Source organism: Taudactylus pleione, unplaced genomic scaffold, assembly GCF_031769625.1.
Source record: "Taudactylus pleione unplaced genomic scaffold, aTauple2 ptg000093l, whole genome shotgun sequence".
Classification (NCBI taxonomy): Eukaryota; Metazoa; Chordata; class Amphibia; order Anura; family Myobatrachidae; genus Taudactylus; species Taudactylus pleione.
In genome coordinates, this window is record NW_028284495.1 from 41060132 (window position 1) to 41078834 (window position 18703).

Genomic DNA, 18703 nt, shown 5'->3' on the forward strand with positions numbered 1-18703 from the left:
CTGCAGTCTGTTGTCATTTAAACAATTAGGTCCTGAGGATGGTGTAGAACCTGGATTCCCCATGTACTGATATGAAGTGTATCTAGGGGCCACTTTATAGCCTTGTTTAATTGAGATATTGACAAAACAATAATCTTGAGTACTAGAACCTATACTGAGAAAGGCACCTGTACATAGACATAGAGTGCCTTAATTATCCCAGGTAAAGAAGGATATATCTGTAGCGATAACCCCAGTTAGGGTTAAAAAACAGGTTTTCCCAATTATTAGTAAATATTCATACAAAGAATGTGAATATATCAGTATATATACACACGTACACCCAGAGAACATAGTTGCATGAGAAGGCAATCTCTTTGAAAGGAAGAGTTAGCACCAATATAGGAAACTTACTTGTCAGACTCCTGTACTAGGAGATTAGCATGCTATATTATATATATATATATATATATATATATATATATATATATATATATATATATATATATATATATATATATATATCTTGCATTCTTAGAGTCCTATAGTTTGCTCCACAATATACATGTGTGGACATACAAGAAGGCCCCAGGACATGCATAGGGTCCATACTAGAAGCAATGCCTGAGGGAATTGTGACTATCACAATGTAAGCTGCAGGACATGACTCTAGGCTATAGAGCCACCATATTATATATACGGTATATGGATATAGTACCAAACTACCGCATCAGGAGAGTCCAGTCTCCAATCGCAGGATCCTTCTTTTAAAATATGCTAGGTATCAGACAAAACTGATAACAGATCCTCCACTGCCTTTACGGTAAGGATAAGAAGCGATACTATACGCGTACCTACATCAAGATCAATAGGTGACAATAATATTTAACATGAGCAACAGGTAGAGCCATGGAATGAACTGAGCCAAGACCTTGGTTGAGCCCAGGACAAACTTCACTCCAGACATATTTATATGTTCTAAAGTAGGGCTTATGTATATATAAAAAAAAACAAAACAAAAAAAAAAACAAATATATACATACATGTGGCTTACCTCCACGCAGGGAGACTGCTCATGTGCCGCGTGTGGCCGTCATTCTGCTACGGCATAGGGGCCTGGATATTTTAACAGCGTGATGTCCCAGACTGGTTTTGATCCTGGGACCCTTCTGTCACTGGTGTACTCGCCTTATTGGGTGAGCCAGTTGAGCTCCAGTTGAACCCGCTTTTTCAAAGTGGGAATCAAAGAGACGACCTCAGTGCAGTATACTGATGTATACAGGCCTATTTGACACAGACATAGATCAATCGGCAGATCATGCGGAGGGCAAGTGACACGGACACAGCCTCTGTATTAGGCTGCGGCATGTTCCTCCCTGAGCTAGTGTCAGGGGCCCAGACACTCACTCTATAATAGTGCCGGCGGGTCCCATGATATGTAGAGGTGCTGCTCTTTACTAGGAGTACTGATTAAAACTTAACCAAACAGACTCCTGCAGCCATTTTGAGATAAGACAATCGTAAAATGGTTATAACTATCCTCTACACAGTAACATCACAATGACGTAGGGCAGCAGTTAGGATAGTTATGGGGCCGACTGTTTTGCAGTGCTCTCTCTTCTAACAATTCATTGTGGAATCTGACCACCATTCAAGTTCTATATGGACCTTGCCGCTGCGTAACTCAGTAAGCAGGAAGACTGCTACACTGCGTGCGTAGGTTTGTAATACACTCAGTATGCATCAGCATAATCTATTCTAGCAGTATACTATTATAGAGACCAAACTAGGTTCTATCTAGATTCTGCCGCTGCCCATATATGCTACTGCTATGCACAGGGGATTATACATATATACATTTTTTTTTTTTTTTTTTTAACAGATTCTACACAGCACAGCGTATTCCACTGCGCCATCAATTCAGTAGACAATACTGGCAATAACAGACATTTTATATACATATATACACATATATACATACATATACATATATATATACATACATACATAAATACATATATGTGTATGCGTGTGTGCATGCATGCACACACACATACACACAAATGCACACACATGCAGGAAGGCCCCGCACATACATACATGTATAAACACACACTTCCCCATGTAGGCATGTCATATTACATTAGGCATGCCTTGTACTAGCTGCAGCAGCGGAATTGCATTTAAGGTTACAGTGGGTGTAGCCTCTACAGGGGCCCAGACCTCTCTCTGCCCTGCCAAGCGTAAACCTGCGCTGTACTGCGCGCCAACTAAGCGAGAGGCTTAGAAGCAATTGCGGCACCTGCTCCCCGGGAGTAGTAATGGCCGCCGGACCTAAGCCACGCCTCCGCACAACCAGGAATAGCACTAACTTCGTTACCGTTCCCGCTAATGGCGGGCATTTGGCGCTACACCTCCCATCTTCATTTTGGGAGGACTACTGCGCGCCTCACGTCCTGTCAGCGCTGTAGTCAGCGGTGCAGCGTCTCCTTCTTTATAAGAGGAGGGAGAGCCTGACTCTGTTTAAGCGCGCCTATAACAGCCGCGCGGGAGATTAACTTGGCGCCGGTGTTCTTTGTAAGCACCGGCGCTGTGATAATTGACAGCCGCTGAGCGGCTGCTAGATTACAGACAGCCACGCTGAAGCGGTGTCTAAGTGCCCCCCGTTAATGCCGTCGCCGGAGCTTCTACGGTACAAGCCCCGGTGCGGCTACAATTATTCCTCCACAGAGGCACCTATAGTGACTCACTGCCAGACGGTCCTCCCCTCATTAAATAGGAGGGGGAATTAGTGGCTAGTAGAGACCCGGCCGCTGACTGCAGAGTGCAGCGGCGGGTCACATAAGCAGCTCCGACACTGCCAGTTTACTGACAGGGGGAAAGAGGCTGTAATAGCCGCTTGTTCCTGAGCCCAGCGTTTTTGGCCCACCACTCCAGCTAGTCAGGAGTGGTGGGATACTTACGGACTGCTGCGGCCGGGATGCTGGGCTGAGGGGGCGGCGAGGAACCCGGACACATGCCGGTGTCAGCAGTGGCGGGCCTCGCAGAGTCCGATGACTCAATTTGTTATTGCCCCCTCCTCAGGGTCACCGGACACAGGCTGCAGTAGCCGTGTGGTGCCCTCCCGGCGGCTCCCACGTAGCAGGCAGACTGCCACAGTAAGCAGCCTGCCTGTCCTCAATGCTTGTTAAATAAACCTTAAAATTAAAAACTATGAAAAAGGCTGGAGACAGCCTGATGTGCGACCGGCTCTCTCGGGCACATTCTAAAAACTGGGGCTGATGGGGCATAGAGGGGGAGGAGCCAGTCACACTTCTGAATTATTTAAAGTGCCAGGCTCTGCTCTACCACCGTCTATACCCCACTGTCTTGAACTCCAGTGTCCCCTAGTGGATGAAGGAGAAATAGCATCACTCAAAGATAAAGTGTGTGACTTGGAGGACCGTTCACGCCGAAATAATCTAAAGCTACGAGGCGTTCCTGAGAATATTTCCAATAGCAGCCTCCACGATTACACAATGTCTCTGTTTCAAAAGCTTCTTCCTTCTGCGAAATCTACTGATCTTTTGATTGACCGTATTCATAGGCTCCCCAAAGCCAAAAGGGCACCAGAGAACGCATCAAGAGATGTCCTCATGTGTATGCACTTCTTCCATATTAAAGAGGCTCTGTTGAAAGCTGCTCGTCCATCGGAGGAAACGGCCGCTGTTATGGGCCAGTTGCAATTATATGGAGATCTATCGCAGGCTACTCTACTAAAGAGACGTTCACTTCAACCTATCACTTCTGCCCTTCGAAAAGCTGATATTCTTTACAGATGGGGCTTTCCTACTAAACTCCTCATCTCACGCAATGGCTCCTTGACCACCATTTCCTCTATTGAAGAGGGTGAGAAATTTGTTTCAGAGATGAAGGTAGAAGTGTCCTCTTCTAGATGCTCTCCTCTTCGCCATATTCAGAAGGACTGGTCGACTGCTGAATCGTAATGATTTCGAATAAGTTTGTTTTTTGTTTTTTCCCCATGCCTATACGGTAGAGTTGATTAGTCTCAAGAACCGTAAGACTGTAATATTGAGTTAGATTCTTTGTTATTATGTTGGTCATAGTGTCTAAATGGGTTCCTCTGTAGGCTGGGGAGAAATTCAAGTTATCTTATCTCAGGTCTAGAAGTTCCGCTGATCTAGGTTATAGTTATGACCTTGTATTCCTAATGTTGTTTAAGGTGGTGTATGACATGTGTTTAATTTCCCATGTACCCCAATCGTGTTGCCATGGTTAGGCAACCGTCTCTGACCTCAAGTGAGGGCATTTCAGTTAGTTTATCTTTTTGTTGTTATTTAATTTTTATCATTGTGTTTTTATTTTTCTGTTTTTTATTTATTCATTTATTTTTTCTTCCCCCTTTTGTTTTTTTATTATTTGATTGTAGTAGGCCAAGATGTACTGATTCAAATTGTCGCTATACACAGCTCAGGGGTTACAAATTCCCACTGGTTTTCAACTATCTCATAATACTTTATTATGGTTAATCTGATATCAATTAATGCCAAAGGGCTTAATTCACCGCATAAGAGAAGGCTCGCTTTAAATCATTTCCATAAATTAAAGGCTCAAATTGTAGCAGTTCAGGAGACACATTTCTGCGTCTCCTCTCCACCAGCGTTTAATAATGATAGATTTCCCCTTTGCTATATGGCTAGCGGTCCATCTAAGAAAGCTGGAGTAGCAATCCTTATCTCGAAACATTGTTCATTTGTACTGAACAAACAATATTCTGACCCGGGAGGGAGATATTTAGTGCTGGTGGGTCAATTAGAGGGTAAGGAGGTTACCATAGCGTCCCTATATGCCCCCAATACACGTCAATTGAATTTTTGTAGGAAATTTTGTGCTTTTCTCCAGAAATACAGTAAAGGTGCCATTATTATTATGGGAGACTTTAACCTTGTGCCCGACCCCTTGTTAGATAGGTCCAGTAAAAGTTTGCCCAGGAATCGGCAGTCTACCGAGTGTTCTAGAGGATTCCGACAGCTCCTTGCAGAATATGAGCTATATGACATTTGGAGAATTAAACATCCAGAAGATAGAGATTTCTCATTTTTCTCACATGTTCATGGCTCGTATTCAAGAATAGACTTAGTACTAGCTGATAAATTTACGCTATCTTCTATTAAAAAAATAGATATTATGCCTATGTCATGGTCTGATCATTCCCCTATTTTCTTTTCATGGGACATTGCACATAGACAACATATCCCTGGCCCGTGGAGATTAGGTAAACATATGTTTGCTCAGCCAGAGGCTCAACAACATATTCAGAAGTCCTTATCGGAATACTTAATCAATAACAAACCAGATGAGACCTCTGTCTTTAATTTTTGGTGCACCTTGAAGGCTGTTGTTCGGGGCTCTGCAATACAAATTGCCGCCAAGTTTAAACGAGAATATAGATTAAAATGGGCAAACTTAGAAGAGGTTGTTAACTCCCTAGAAACAGCTCATAAAGCGGACCCAGCAAATAAAACCATATATAAAGAGTTAGCTGCGGCACGCAAGCAACTTAATGTCTTTTTATTACAGGAGGTGCATAGGAACCTTGCCCGTTTGAATCAGAAGTTCTATGTATTTGGAAACCGTGCATCGAGATTACTTGCCCGTAAGTTAAGAGGAAAGCGGGCTAGAGAAAAGATATATTCGATTAATAAATCGAAAGGGGGTAGGGTGATCGATCCGTTTAAAATAGCAAACTCCTTTGCTGAGTATTATGCTAAATTATATAATCTACGGGAGGATCCTTTGACTCCTCAACCAAGCTTAGAGGGAATTAAAGAGTTCCTCAGGGATGTAGATCTCCCTGTCCTAGACTCGGCCACATGTGAAACTCTTAATGCTCCGTGGACCATAGAAGAGGTTGAGAAAGCTATAGATCTCATGCCCTTAGATAAAGCCCCCGGTCCTGATGGATATCCCTCTAATTTTTATAAGGTTTACATGGCGGATTTGGCGCCGGTACTTTTACTAGTGTTTAATGAAGCTACCAAGTCAGGAATATTTCCCAAAGAAATGCTAGAAGCCCAGATTATAGCCATTCATAAACCAGGCAAACCCACCACTGAGGTTCAGAATTATAGGCCCATTGCTCTACTAAATGCTGATATTAAGCTCTTCGCCAAATTAATAGCTTTAAGACTCAACCCACTGCTACCATCTTTAATTAATGCAGACCAGGTGGGATTTGTTATGGGTCGCCAATCACCTGATAACACCAGACGAGCCTTTAATATTATAGAACATTGTGAAAAGGCTCAAAAACAACTATTACTCTTATCATTAGACGCGGAAAAGACAGACTACACTGGGGTTACCTCCGGGAGGTTTTTACGAAATTTGGGTTTCAGGGATTAATTGTAGATTCCATTCTGGCATTGTACACGGTCCCCTCAGCTAGGGTATATGTAAACGGTTGCCTTTCCTCTAATTTTAGCATCTCTAATGGCACCCGTCAGGGGTGTCCTCTCTCCCCATTAATTTTCGCGCTAGCAATTGAGCCTCTGGCTGAAAAAATCAGAGGGTCACACGAAATTCAGGGCCCTAAGCTGGGGAATACTAGCCACAAAATTTGTCTATTTGCGGATGATGTTTTGATTAGTCTGTATAATCCCCGAGACTCCCTCCCTGCTTTACACCGTCTGCTGGATGCTTATTCAAGGGTCTCTTTATATAAGCTTAATTCTAATAAATCCGAAGCCCTCCCAATAAATATCCCCACGGACACATTAGAATTTTTAAAATCATCCTTTAACTATTCATGGGAATCATGTTCCCTGAAATATTTAGGAGTGCGCCTGACTAGAACCAAAGATATAATTGAATGCAATTATGCCCCTCTACTGGCCAATTTTGAAGTGGCCTTGAATGACTGGATGCTACATGAAGTATCCTGGCTGGGCAGAATAGCTGCCTTTAAAATGGTGATACTGCCAAAACTGCTGTATCTGTTTCGTACTATTCCCAGAGTTCTCCCTAAACCTATGTGCAATAAATTTAACAAAGCCATAGGCCGATACATCTGGAAAGGGGGTAGGCCGAAAATAGCTAGAGCAACTCTCTCTTTACCTAAACTTGAAGGAGGAGTTGCATTCCCAGATATAGAGAAATACCAGTATGCTTGTTTGATAAATCAGGCGAGAGATTGGTTTATGGAGGATAACATTAAACCTTGGGTTGCGTGGGAATCGGAGGCCGTTGAACCCCTAGCTCTCCCAGATTTGTTATGGCTTCCGGTCGCCGCACAGCCCCCAAGTTCCAGGCACTCTTGTTCAGTTGGTGCCACAATACAGGCATGGAATAGATTCGTTATTAAGCGTGAAGATGTTTCCTTACCGACAACTGCTCTCTCATTATCTTGTATAGCTAGACTAATTGGAAACCTACAGGTGGAGTCTTGGAATGCTGCAGGAATTAATTCATTGGGGGATATGATGTCGGGTGGAAAAGTTATCTCCTTTTCTGAGCTTCAGAGTAAGTTCAGTCTCCCGAAACAGAATTTTTTTAAATACTTGCAGATGCGGCATTGGGTTCAGAGCCTACCCTCCCTCAATCTCCAACACAGTTCCTTACCTGGGTATATACTAAAACAATTCCAGTCCTCTACTCAAAAAAGTGGCATTACATGGTGGTATCAACAGCTATTAACGGAGAATAGACCAAACAAATTCACATCATTACAAAAATGGGAGAAGGATTGGTCAAGAACATTGGAAAAGGAAGATTGGGAAATGGTTTTTCGAACCTGCTATAAGATGTCCCGTTGTATGAACCACTCAGAAATGTTCTTAAAATTGCTCCATAGATCATATTTCACCCCTGAGAAACAACATAAGATTTGGCCATCCATTTCTAAATTTTGCTGGAGAAAGTGTGGAGAAGTGGGCAGTATCTTCCATGTATTTTGGTCATGCCCTCTACTGAGACCTATTTGGGTCGAAGTGTTCACCTTGATTGGGGACATTGCGGGAGTGGGGATACCACTGGACCCGGTTATTGCTCTGTTTCATTTTTTCCCGGGGAACTCATCAAAGGGAGATAGATATATATTGGGGCTGATTTCTGCAAAAGCTGCTATTGCTCAATTGTGGAGAACAGACTGTGTGCCCAGCTTAGGTCATATAATAAATAAAGTAAATTGCCATTGTGATTTTGAGACAGCGGACAGTAACTATTCTACTGCGGTCTCTTCGCCCCATATGCTGTGGTTTAAATGGAAAGAATATAGGGATAGTCTGGGAGGAAATCCCTTGAGACCTGGCCCAACTGATATTGGAATACTACATTCTCCTTCCAATAATATTGTCTCTTGAGTTCCAAAAGTGTATTGTTTTGTCGATATATAACTGGGTTATACAATACCGTTTTGAAAATGTGATATTTGTATGTATTTTCTGAGTGTGTAGTATCAAAAATTTAGCTATTTACTCTTTTTCTTTTGTCCCCCTCCTTTTATTTTATTGTGTTTTTAAATATTATTTGATTTTATTTTTTGTATATGTTATTGTTGAGATTATTATAATATTTCAATTTATTTATGGTATCTAATAAAAATATAATTGGTAAAAAAATAAATTAGCCTTGTTGGGTTACCATATTATTTACACATTTTATGTGTAAATTAAAAAATTATTTCAAGTACAGATTTTATTATGAAAAGCTGGGTGGAGAATTTTGATTGTGTTTTAATGCCGATCACAGATTATTAAAAGTGTATTAAACCAGGGACCACACATTTTTTTCTTACTGGTAGGTAAGAAGAAAGGAGGAAGGAGGAGGAAGAAAGGAAGGTGAAGGAGCAAGAAGAAAGGAGGAAGAAAGAAAGAAAAAAAAAAAACATTTACTTGATGTTCACTTTCTTTCAATATTTTATTTGGCCATTTGCGGTAGATTTTCTTAATTGTGAGAAGAGCTAAAACTAATATTACTTCACACAGGAGTGTGAAAAGTGTCAGCAGCGATAGGATCACTAGCTACAGTAATAAAGAAATTGAATATTGTTTAACTAAAAGGGAAGCAAGTCAGACTTTAGCCATGACAAAGAACTGTGCTATACAAACATAGCAGCCACCACAATTTTTCAGACCTAAAATAACAAAAACATTCAGTTTCACACCATTCTCTTACAGACAGCAGTCACGCTTTAATCTCACCTCCTATTACTCTCTCGATGGCTTGCTCAAAGTGCTTCTGGTTTATGGCATCAGCGAGGTGTCTGGCAGCTATAAGAGCAGCTTCATTACACACATTTGCTATATCTGCTCCTGTGCAGTGCAAAATAAAATACAGTAGTAAAAGTGAAAGAAATCTTGATTTTGATATTAAGTGACATTGGATTGGCCCTGAAATGTGCATTTATGAATAGCTTTCTGCAACATAACATATGGATCATATACTAACATGTGGCACATATTACTGATTGCTGTGCTCGCACAGGGGAAAAATATGGCTCCTGTAATTGTTAATCAAGTTTTATCAAATATCGCAGCAGATGCAGCAAAGCGAAAACTTACATTTCTGTTCTACAGCCCTCGAGGATAGTAGTGGGGTAAAGCTATGCTAAACTTTTCTATTTTGAACAACCCCCTGCCCCCCCCCCCCAATATTAATAAACACAAAGACAACACTATACATAACCTGATGATACATTTTACTTGAAATACATCAGAACTAGTGCACAGGAAACACAGCAAATAAAGAGGTGCAGTAGCAACCACACTTTATCTTCTATAGTGTAGTTAGACAATAAAAGCAACAACAGTGAGAACTCAACTAGTTTCTGTATAAACTAAAACATATTAGTTGCAAAGATACTTTAGTGAGGCTAAAAAAGGCCATTAAGTTCAAGTGTACATTAGTGACGGTGATGCAGCAAGCTACCATTGGGATGTGCATCTCTCAGCTGGTAACAGTGTATATTAGTGACGGTGATGCAGCAATCTACCATTGGGATGTGCATCTCTCAACTGGTAATATAGTGTACATTAGTGACGGTGATGCAGCAATCTACCATTGAGATGTGCATCTCTCAGCTGGTAATATAGTGTACATTAGTGACGGTGATGCAGCAATCTACCATTGGGATGTGCATCTCTCAGCTGGTAACAGTGTACATTAGTGACAGTGATGCAGCAATCTACCATTGGGATGTGCATCTCTCAGCTGGTAATATAGTGTACATTAGTGACGGTGATACAGCAATCTACCATTGGGATGTGCATCTCTCAGCTGGTAACAGTGTATATTAGTGACGGTGATACAGCAATCTACCATTGGGATGTGCATCTCTCAGCTGGTAACAGTGTATATTAGTGACGGTGATGCAGCAATCTACCATTGGGATGTGCATCTCTCAACTGGTAATATAGTGTACATTAGTGACGGTGATGCAGCAATCTACCATTGAGATGTGCATCTCTCAGCTGGTAATATAGTGTACATTAGTGACGGTGATGCAGCAATCTACCATTGGGATGTGCATCTCTCAGCTGGTAACAGTGTACATTAGTGACAGTGATGCAGCAATCTACCATTGGGATGTGCATCTCTCAGCTGGTAATATAGTGTACATTAGTGACGGTGATACAGCAATCTACCATTGGGATGTGCATCTCTCAGCTGGTAACAGTGTACATTAGTGACAGTGATGCAGCAATCGACCATTGGGATGTGCATCTCTCAACTGGTAATATAGTGTACATTAGTGACGGTGATGCAGCAATCTACCATTGGGATGTGCATCTCTCAGCTGGTAACAGTGTACATTAGTGACGGTGATACAGCAATCTACCATTGGGATGTGCATCTCTCAGCTGGTAACAGTGTACATTAGTGACGGTGATGCAGCAATCTACCATTGGGATGTGCATCTCTCAACTGGTAATATAGTGTACATTAGTGACGGTGATGCAGCAATCTACCATTGGGATGTGCATCTCTCAGCTGGTAACAGTGTACATTAGTGACAGTGATGCAGCAATCTACCATTGGGATGTGCATCTCTCAGCTGGTAATATAGTGTACATTAGTGACGGTGATACAGCAATCTACCATTGGGATGTGCATCTCTCAGCTGGTTACAGTGTACATTAGTGACAGTGATGCAGCAATCGACCATTGGGGTGTGCATCTCTCAGCTGGTAATATAGTGTACATTAGTGACGGTGATACAGCAATCTACCATTGGGGTGTGCATCTCTCAGCTGGTAATATAGTGTACATTAGTGACGGTGATACAGCAATCTACCATTGAGATGTGCATCTCTCAGCTGGTAACAGTGTACATTAGTGACGGTGATGCAGCAATCTACCATTGGGGTGTGCATTTCTCAGCTTGCACTTCTCCATGAATGAGCATAATTATTGCTATTCTTTTCTTACCTGAGAATCCTGGCGTTAAAGCTGCCATTTTTCTAGACAGGGCTTCTTTATCTAAAGTGCTATCCAACTTCAGAGGTCTGAGATGAACTTTAAATATAGATGATCTGCCTTTTATATCTGGAGGTCCTGTATTTGGAAAGAAGACAGAAATTAGCAGGTTTTACACATTAATGGGTGTTACCAGCTCCAAGTATAGTATACGGTCACCTATGTAAATCTGCCTGTCGAAACGGCCAGGTCGCAGAAGAGCTGGATCCAGGATATCAGGTCTGTTTGTGCCAGCTAATACAACAACATTTGTTGCTGTATTAAAACCTGTAGAGAGATAAAGTGAATCAAAAACAATTTAATAAGCGAGTAAATACTAGTTTAATTCACAATCATAAATACAAATATAACTTTTTTTTTTTAGGTCTTTATTTTTAATAGCAGAGTAAAACAGTTTCTCTCCCCATTGCTGGTTTATTGGATCCACAACCAAACCAGGATTTGTTCAAGTATTCCACATTATCAGTTCATGGGATCTTCATCTTGTTCGAGGTAAGATTTATCCATTACAGTAAATAAATCAAGTGATTATGAGACACTTTTACAGTGGGATTTATTACTTCCCAATTGCCGTATCTCTGGATTTTATGATTAACAGGTATGGTTGTTTGTGTAAAATATATCTATTGTATAAAGGGCCTAGTTTCTGTCTAGCGCAGACTCACTAAGAGCTGCAGGGAGGTCACGCTCCCTACCAGCTCTCACTGGATGGCCGCCGCCCTTGAATCGGTACCTCCAGTGCTCCTCAACCTCCCAGCGGTCACATGAGGTTGCACTTCCTGCACCCGTCCCCCGACGGAATGCATATATTATTTAATATGCATGTTTTGCTATATAAGGTTTTAGAAACTATAAAAGGTTTGCCATTTAAACTGTTTTTCCAAGCAGCAGCAATATATGTCCCTTATTTTAAATTGAGGTAATTTCACATCATAATTTACCATATAACAGCAATTACTGCCTATTGGTTTAAGATCTTGATAAATAGTATCAGACAGTAATCATAGATTTTATGCAAAAATAGTTAGTTCAAGATTAAACCATTATTAACTGACATATAACTTTACAGCCACTAGTAATCTGCCACTACCAACATGCCCCATAAACTACTGGCAATTCATTTTATGTCTTGTTGTACAACATGGAGAGTCATTATATTTAAATTATATAAAGATTTGGACTCTGTATAAAGGAATGAACTTAAAAATTTATTAAACACACACCCACGTAAAAAATGGAACAGGAGCTGCTTCTGCTTCATTTGCCATTATAGAGAGAACACACATTAATATCTATGATATGTATTTTGCTAAACAACTGTGTTTTTTTATTAAGTGAACACTTAAAAATATACTTGTAATGGAATCCTAGTACAAAATCTTCAGGCCTGAAGGAATAAAATAAAAGGTGGAATAAGTTACCATCCATTTCCACTAAGAGCTGATTCAGAGTGTTCTCTTGTTCATTTTGACCACCAAAGTTCCCGCGTCCTCTTTTTCGACCAACAGCATCAATCTCATCAATGAACAGTATGCAAGGGGCATGCTTCCTGGCCATGCTAAACAAATCACGTACCTTGAACACAAAAATATTGCTACATTGATGTGCTGTCATGTTACTATAAAGCATCACACTGCAAATGAAAAACAATTACATTTTTATATAGTTTTTTTTTTTTTTTTTAAATAATAAAATGCCACCTGCAAAGCTTGCACACAGGAATTAATAAGAAACATGCTGTATTTAAAAATCCAAAGTATGAAGCTGGAGAAAGAAACACTAATTCAATTACATTCAGGCTTTTAAAAAAATAAAAAAAAAATAAATTTTATATATATATATATATATATATATATATATATATATATATATATATATATATATATATATAATTTGCAGTAAAACTGAGCATGTGGGAAGAATTCTGTCCTAAGTGCAACTTTCTGCACACAGACATGAAAATGAGCGTTGTGCCATATTGATAAACCACCCATGCTAATCACAGGCTATCACTGTAGCTTGTGCATCAGATAGCCATCTCATTATAAATGGCTTGAATGCTGCATGGTATACACACTACAAAAAAATGCATGTGGGAAATTGTCACATTAAGAAAATGCAGCTCACAAACTAGAGAATCTCCAATCAGTAAGTCTATTGTGTGACCGTTGAATATTTGGACTTACTCTGGCTGGTCCAACCCCAACAAACATCTCTAGGAACTCTGATCCATTCACTGTGATGAAGGGTACACTGGCTTCCCCAGCTGTAGCTTTTGCCAAAAGGGTTTTCCCTGTGCCAGGGGGACCTGTGAGGATGGCACCCTAGAAAAAGTATACATCGCTTAGTGCTCCGAAAACATCACATTCTAAAGTATAGCAGGCGTTACATACAAAGCAACTTTTACAATGGCTTTACCATGGCAGTGACAACATAACTTCTTTAAGGGAACCTGCTATCCCACATAAAAATTCAGATGACTAAGGGCTATTTCACAGTTGCCGGTTTTGACCGGGCGGCAAAAAGCCGCCCGTTTTTTTGCCGGGTGTGAAAAATTGTGGTGGCTGAAAGCCGATGCCTTCTTTCACACGGCACGGCAGCAGTGTTACAGCCGGGAATATCCACTGTGCAGGACAGCTGCCGTTCAGTGTCTGTCCCTGCACGCCAGTGGTGTAAAGGAAGCAATGCTTGTGCCGGCCGGGCTTGTGCAGCAGCAGCTGCGCATTCCCAATAGAAAAAACAAAACAAACACATTAAAAGCGGCTCAAAGACGCTGCTTGTGAAAGGCACCGAGTGCTTGAAAAGCCAGGTTCTTCCCCGGCTGGCCAAAACCGGCACATGTGAAATAGCCCTAATGCTGGGTACACACTGACAGATACATTGGCCAATGTATCAATTTATCGGCCAATATATCTGCTGCCCGTCGACCAGCGTGTACCCGCGATATGTTGGTGAACGTCGGCGTTCACAGACATCGCATTGGCTGTGCTGCACAGCCAATGGACAGATATGTCTGCAGACAGCCCGTACACACACAGTAGCAGCCGCGAGGAGGGGGCAGGACACACCCCCGACCCGCCCACAGGATCCCACCTCGCGGCCGCCGGGACCCGAGGGCGCAAGCAGATGATGGCCGTTCAGTGTGTATTAACAACCATCATCTACAGATATATCTGTCAGGTGTGTATCCTCCTTAAGAGTTAAAAAAAAAAAAGAGAAAAAGGCTAAGAAATTCTGTTGTACAATCAGATTGTGGGAGGATTCCAAGTGGAAAGGGTAACATGATATGGGTACAATAACACAGAGAGAGAGTACAGCACAATGCAGCATATAGTAGTTTCTAAACACCTCCTACTGGTCACATGGAGTAATACATGTAATTAAACTTTTATTGGGATAGGTTGGGGAAGACTTCTTGGCTTTAAGTTACTCTTGAACAGATTACCATATAAAGAAACCAACTCCATCTTTCTTTTCACACAGAGTACTACCAAATCTCATTCACCTACTGGTGCCAACACTCAGCACCAATGTATAAAGAATAAGTGGAGTATCCGATAAGCCCCGAACATTGTTTGGGCGGCTAATGGATCCCCAGGGCTATCCAATTAGCCCCGAAGTCCGCCCAACGCCGGCACTTATCAGAGCTTTTTTTCGGGACCTGAGGTGTCCCAATAAATTATCCACGATAAGTGCCGTTTTTCCACCCCTGAAATGACGAAAACACATAGGATCCGCGATAAGTTTGCAGACCTATATGCTTTCGGGGAAAAATATCCTATTATTCTATTCAAAATAATAGGATAGGGTGGAAAAAAAAAAAGCGGAAAACGGGGATAATCTGCAAAAAATACCAGTTTTTCACCAGTCGAGGCTAATTGGATACCCGAAGTGTGTCACAGTCAGGTGCATAAATATTGGGTCATTGACAGAATTTTCATATTTTGGTCACTATTCACCACCACAATGGCTTTGAAATGAAACAAACAAGATGTGCTTTAACTGCAGACTTTCAGATTTAATTTGAGGGTAATTACATCCAAATCAGGTGAACGGTGTAGGAATTACTATAATTTCTATATGTGCCTCCCACTTTTTAAGGGGCCAAAAGTAATGGGACAAACTAAACAATCCTAAATCTAACTTTCACTTTTTAATACTTTGTTGCAAATCCTTTGCAGGCAATTACAGCCTGAAGTCTGGAACGCATAGACATCACCAGACGCTGGGTTTCATACCTGGTGATGCTCTGCCAGGCCTCTACTGCAAATGTCTTCAGTTCCTGCTTGTTCTTGGGGCATTTTCCCTTCAGTTTTGTCTTCATCAAGTGAAATGCATGCTCAATCGGATTCAGGTCAGGGGATTGACTTGGCCATTGCATAACATTCCACTTTTTAGCCTTAAAAAACTCTTTGGTTGCTTTTGCAGTATGCTTCGGGTCATTGTCCATGTGCACTGTGAAGCACCGTCCAATGAGTTCCGAAGCATTTGACTGAATATGAGCATATAATATTGCCCGAAACACTTCAGAATTCAATCTGCTGCTTTTGTCAGCAGTCACATCATCAATAAATACAAGGGAACCAGTTCCATTGGCAGCCATACATGCCCACGCCATGACACTACCACCACCATGCTTCACTGATGAGGTGGTATGTTTTGGATCATGAGCAGTTCCTTTCCTTCTCCATACTCTTCTCTTCCCATCACTCTGGTACAAGTTGATCTTTGTCTCATCTGTCCATAGGATGTTGTTCCAGAACTGTAATGGCTTTTTTAGATGTTGTCTGGCAAACTCTAATCTGGTCTTCCTGTTTTTGAGGCTCACCAATGGTTCACATCTTGTGGTGAACCCTCTATGTTCACTCTTGTGAAGTCTTCTCTTGATTGTTGACTTTGACACATATACACCTACCTCATGGAGAGTGTTCTTGATTTGGCCAACTGTTGTGAAGGGGTTTTTCTTCACCAGGGAAATAATTCTTCTGTCATCCACCACAGTTGTTTTCCGTGGTCTTCCGGGTCTTTTGGTGTTGCTGAGCTCTCCAGTGCGTTCTTTCTTTTTAAGAATGTTCCAAACAGTTGATTTGGCCACACCTAATGTTTCTGCTCTCTCTCTGATGGGTTTGTTTTGATTTTTCAGCCTAATGATGGCTTGCTTCACTGATAGTGACAGCTCTTTGGATCTCATATTGAGAGTCGACAGCAACTGATTCCAAATGCAAATGTCACACCTAGAATCAACTCCAGACCTTTTACCTGCTTAATTGATAATGAAATAACGAGGGAATAGCCCACACCTGTCCATTAAATAGCTTTTGAGTTGATAGTCCCATTACTTTTGGCCCCTTAAAAAGTGGGAGGCACATATAGAAACAGTTGTAATTCCTACACCGTTCACCTGATTTGGATGTAATTACCCTCAAATTAAATCTGAAAGTCTGCAGTTAAAGCACATCTTGTTTGTTTCATTTCAAAGCCATTGTGGTGGTGAATAGAGGCCAAAATATGAAAATTCTGTCAATGTCCCAATATTTATGCACCTGACTGTACATCACTAATGTGTCAATCCTGATAGATAGGCCTTCTTATGACTGCAATGTAAGCAATGTCATATTGTTTTTCTATATACCTTCAAATGAAGTGAGAATTGGGATATATTATTTCCAAGAACCCTCCATGCCGAGCACACATTACAACCTTACCCTTGGTATCTTTGCACCCAAGTCTTGGTATTGCTTTGGATTCTTGAGGAAATTGACAAACTCCATAATCTCCAGTTTGGCCTCCTCACATCCGGCCACATCTTTGAACTTGACGTCAATCTCATCCTTCAGCACTTTGGCAGTTGTCTCTCCAACGCTAAAGAGGCCGCCCATTCCGCGGCCCGTTCTTCCTCCAGCCTGGCCTCTCCTCAGGGTGTATATGAGGAAGCCCAGAATGAGGAAAGTTGGGAGGATGTTCAGAAAAAAGGATCTATAGAGAAGATGAATAAAGTAAGTTATAAGCAACAGTAATAATACAAAACAACTATAAATGGTTTCATAATTACGTTGGAATCAGTGACTACAATTCGAATATATATATAATATATATATATATATATATATATATATATATATATATATATATATGTCTGCATATTGGAACCACAGAGTGCCATGCTATGTACATTAGACTTAGAATGAGGAAGTGTCCCACTTCCAATATACTTTCTATGATGGTTATAAAACGCACAAGGCTTCTAGTTTATTCCTTGCATACAGGTTATATCAAATTCTAAGATGACCAATAAGGACAAGTTAAAACATTTTTTCCCAATGAACACAGAGTTGACTGCAGCAGAAATCCTGAATTGTAAACGGTAAAGCTGTTCTGTTGTGTACATAGGTAAATTTCAGACACATACACACACACATAAGCTCTGTTTAAAATATATATATATATATATATATATATATATATATATATATATATATATAATTATACACACACACATTTTGACAGATAGCAATACTTATATATTCGTTTGTATGCGGGCAGTACTGCTGCTCACCCACGGTCCCTGCAACTGGCTAGCAGGGTGCCTTGTAAGGGCCCCCTGCAGCCAGAATCTCTGCAGCAGTGCTGCCTGGAGCGTCCTTAGGATGCCTCAGGTGTACACACAGCTGCCTTTACAGCCGCCAGAACATCCTGAAGATGCTCCGGGCAATGCTGTGATTACAGTTGATTGTGGCTCCGCCCGCACCACGTACGTCATGCAGAGAGCATGGCCTGCACCGGGAAATGTAGTTACTGTGCTGATTTGTATATGCTATGCAGCACTCTTTACCAACTCATACCCTCTCTCTGCTAAGTGCATAGAAATTCTACACAAGAAAAAAAAATAGGTATGAAAGTATCTGGGAACCCAATATCTAGACTTTCTGATATATAGAAAAGTGGTTTCTTCTCATAGTTCCTATGGGGAGACTTGCTGAACATTTATTGTTGAGGTACAGGAAAAACCCCTTGCTTGGAAAGGAAAACATTAAGTCACAAGAATTCCAAATAAGGGATCCCATAATGTAAATAAAAAGGACATTAATCTTACCCGTCACCCTCAACTGTATACACCACAGGTACTCTGTTCTCCGGCTCTATACCAAACTCCTGCTGCGCAGTTTCCAAATTCCTCTCAAAGGTATCCACGCTGCCAATATTAAACCAGACATATTTCTATATGTAAAAACAAAGAAAATGCACAACA

At 41.1% G+C, this 18703-nt stretch overlaps 1 protein-coding gene across 1 annotated transcript in view; it reads right to left on the reverse strand.

Annotated features, from left to right (window-relative positions):
- The window catches only part of AFG3L2 (AFG3 like matrix AAA peptidase subunit 2), a 49649-nt gene that overhangs the window by 20870 nt on the left and 10076 nt on the right, over positions 1-18703 (reverse strand). The window contains exons 7-13 of the mRNA XM_088469710.1: positions 18548-18672; positions 17160-17430; positions 13641-13778; positions 12876-13029; positions 11614-11721; positions 11407-11532; positions 9180-9290 (exon numbers count right to left, since the gene is read on the reverse strand). Coding sequence (XP_088325836.1) covers positions 9180-9290; positions 11407-11532; positions 11614-11721; positions 12876-13029; positions 13641-13778; positions 17160-17430; positions 18548-18672 — 1033 coding nt within the window. The remainder of the gene's footprint in view (positions 1-9179; positions 9291-11406; positions 11533-11613; positions 11722-12875; positions 13030-13640; positions 13779-17159; positions 17431-18547; positions 18673-18703) is intronic.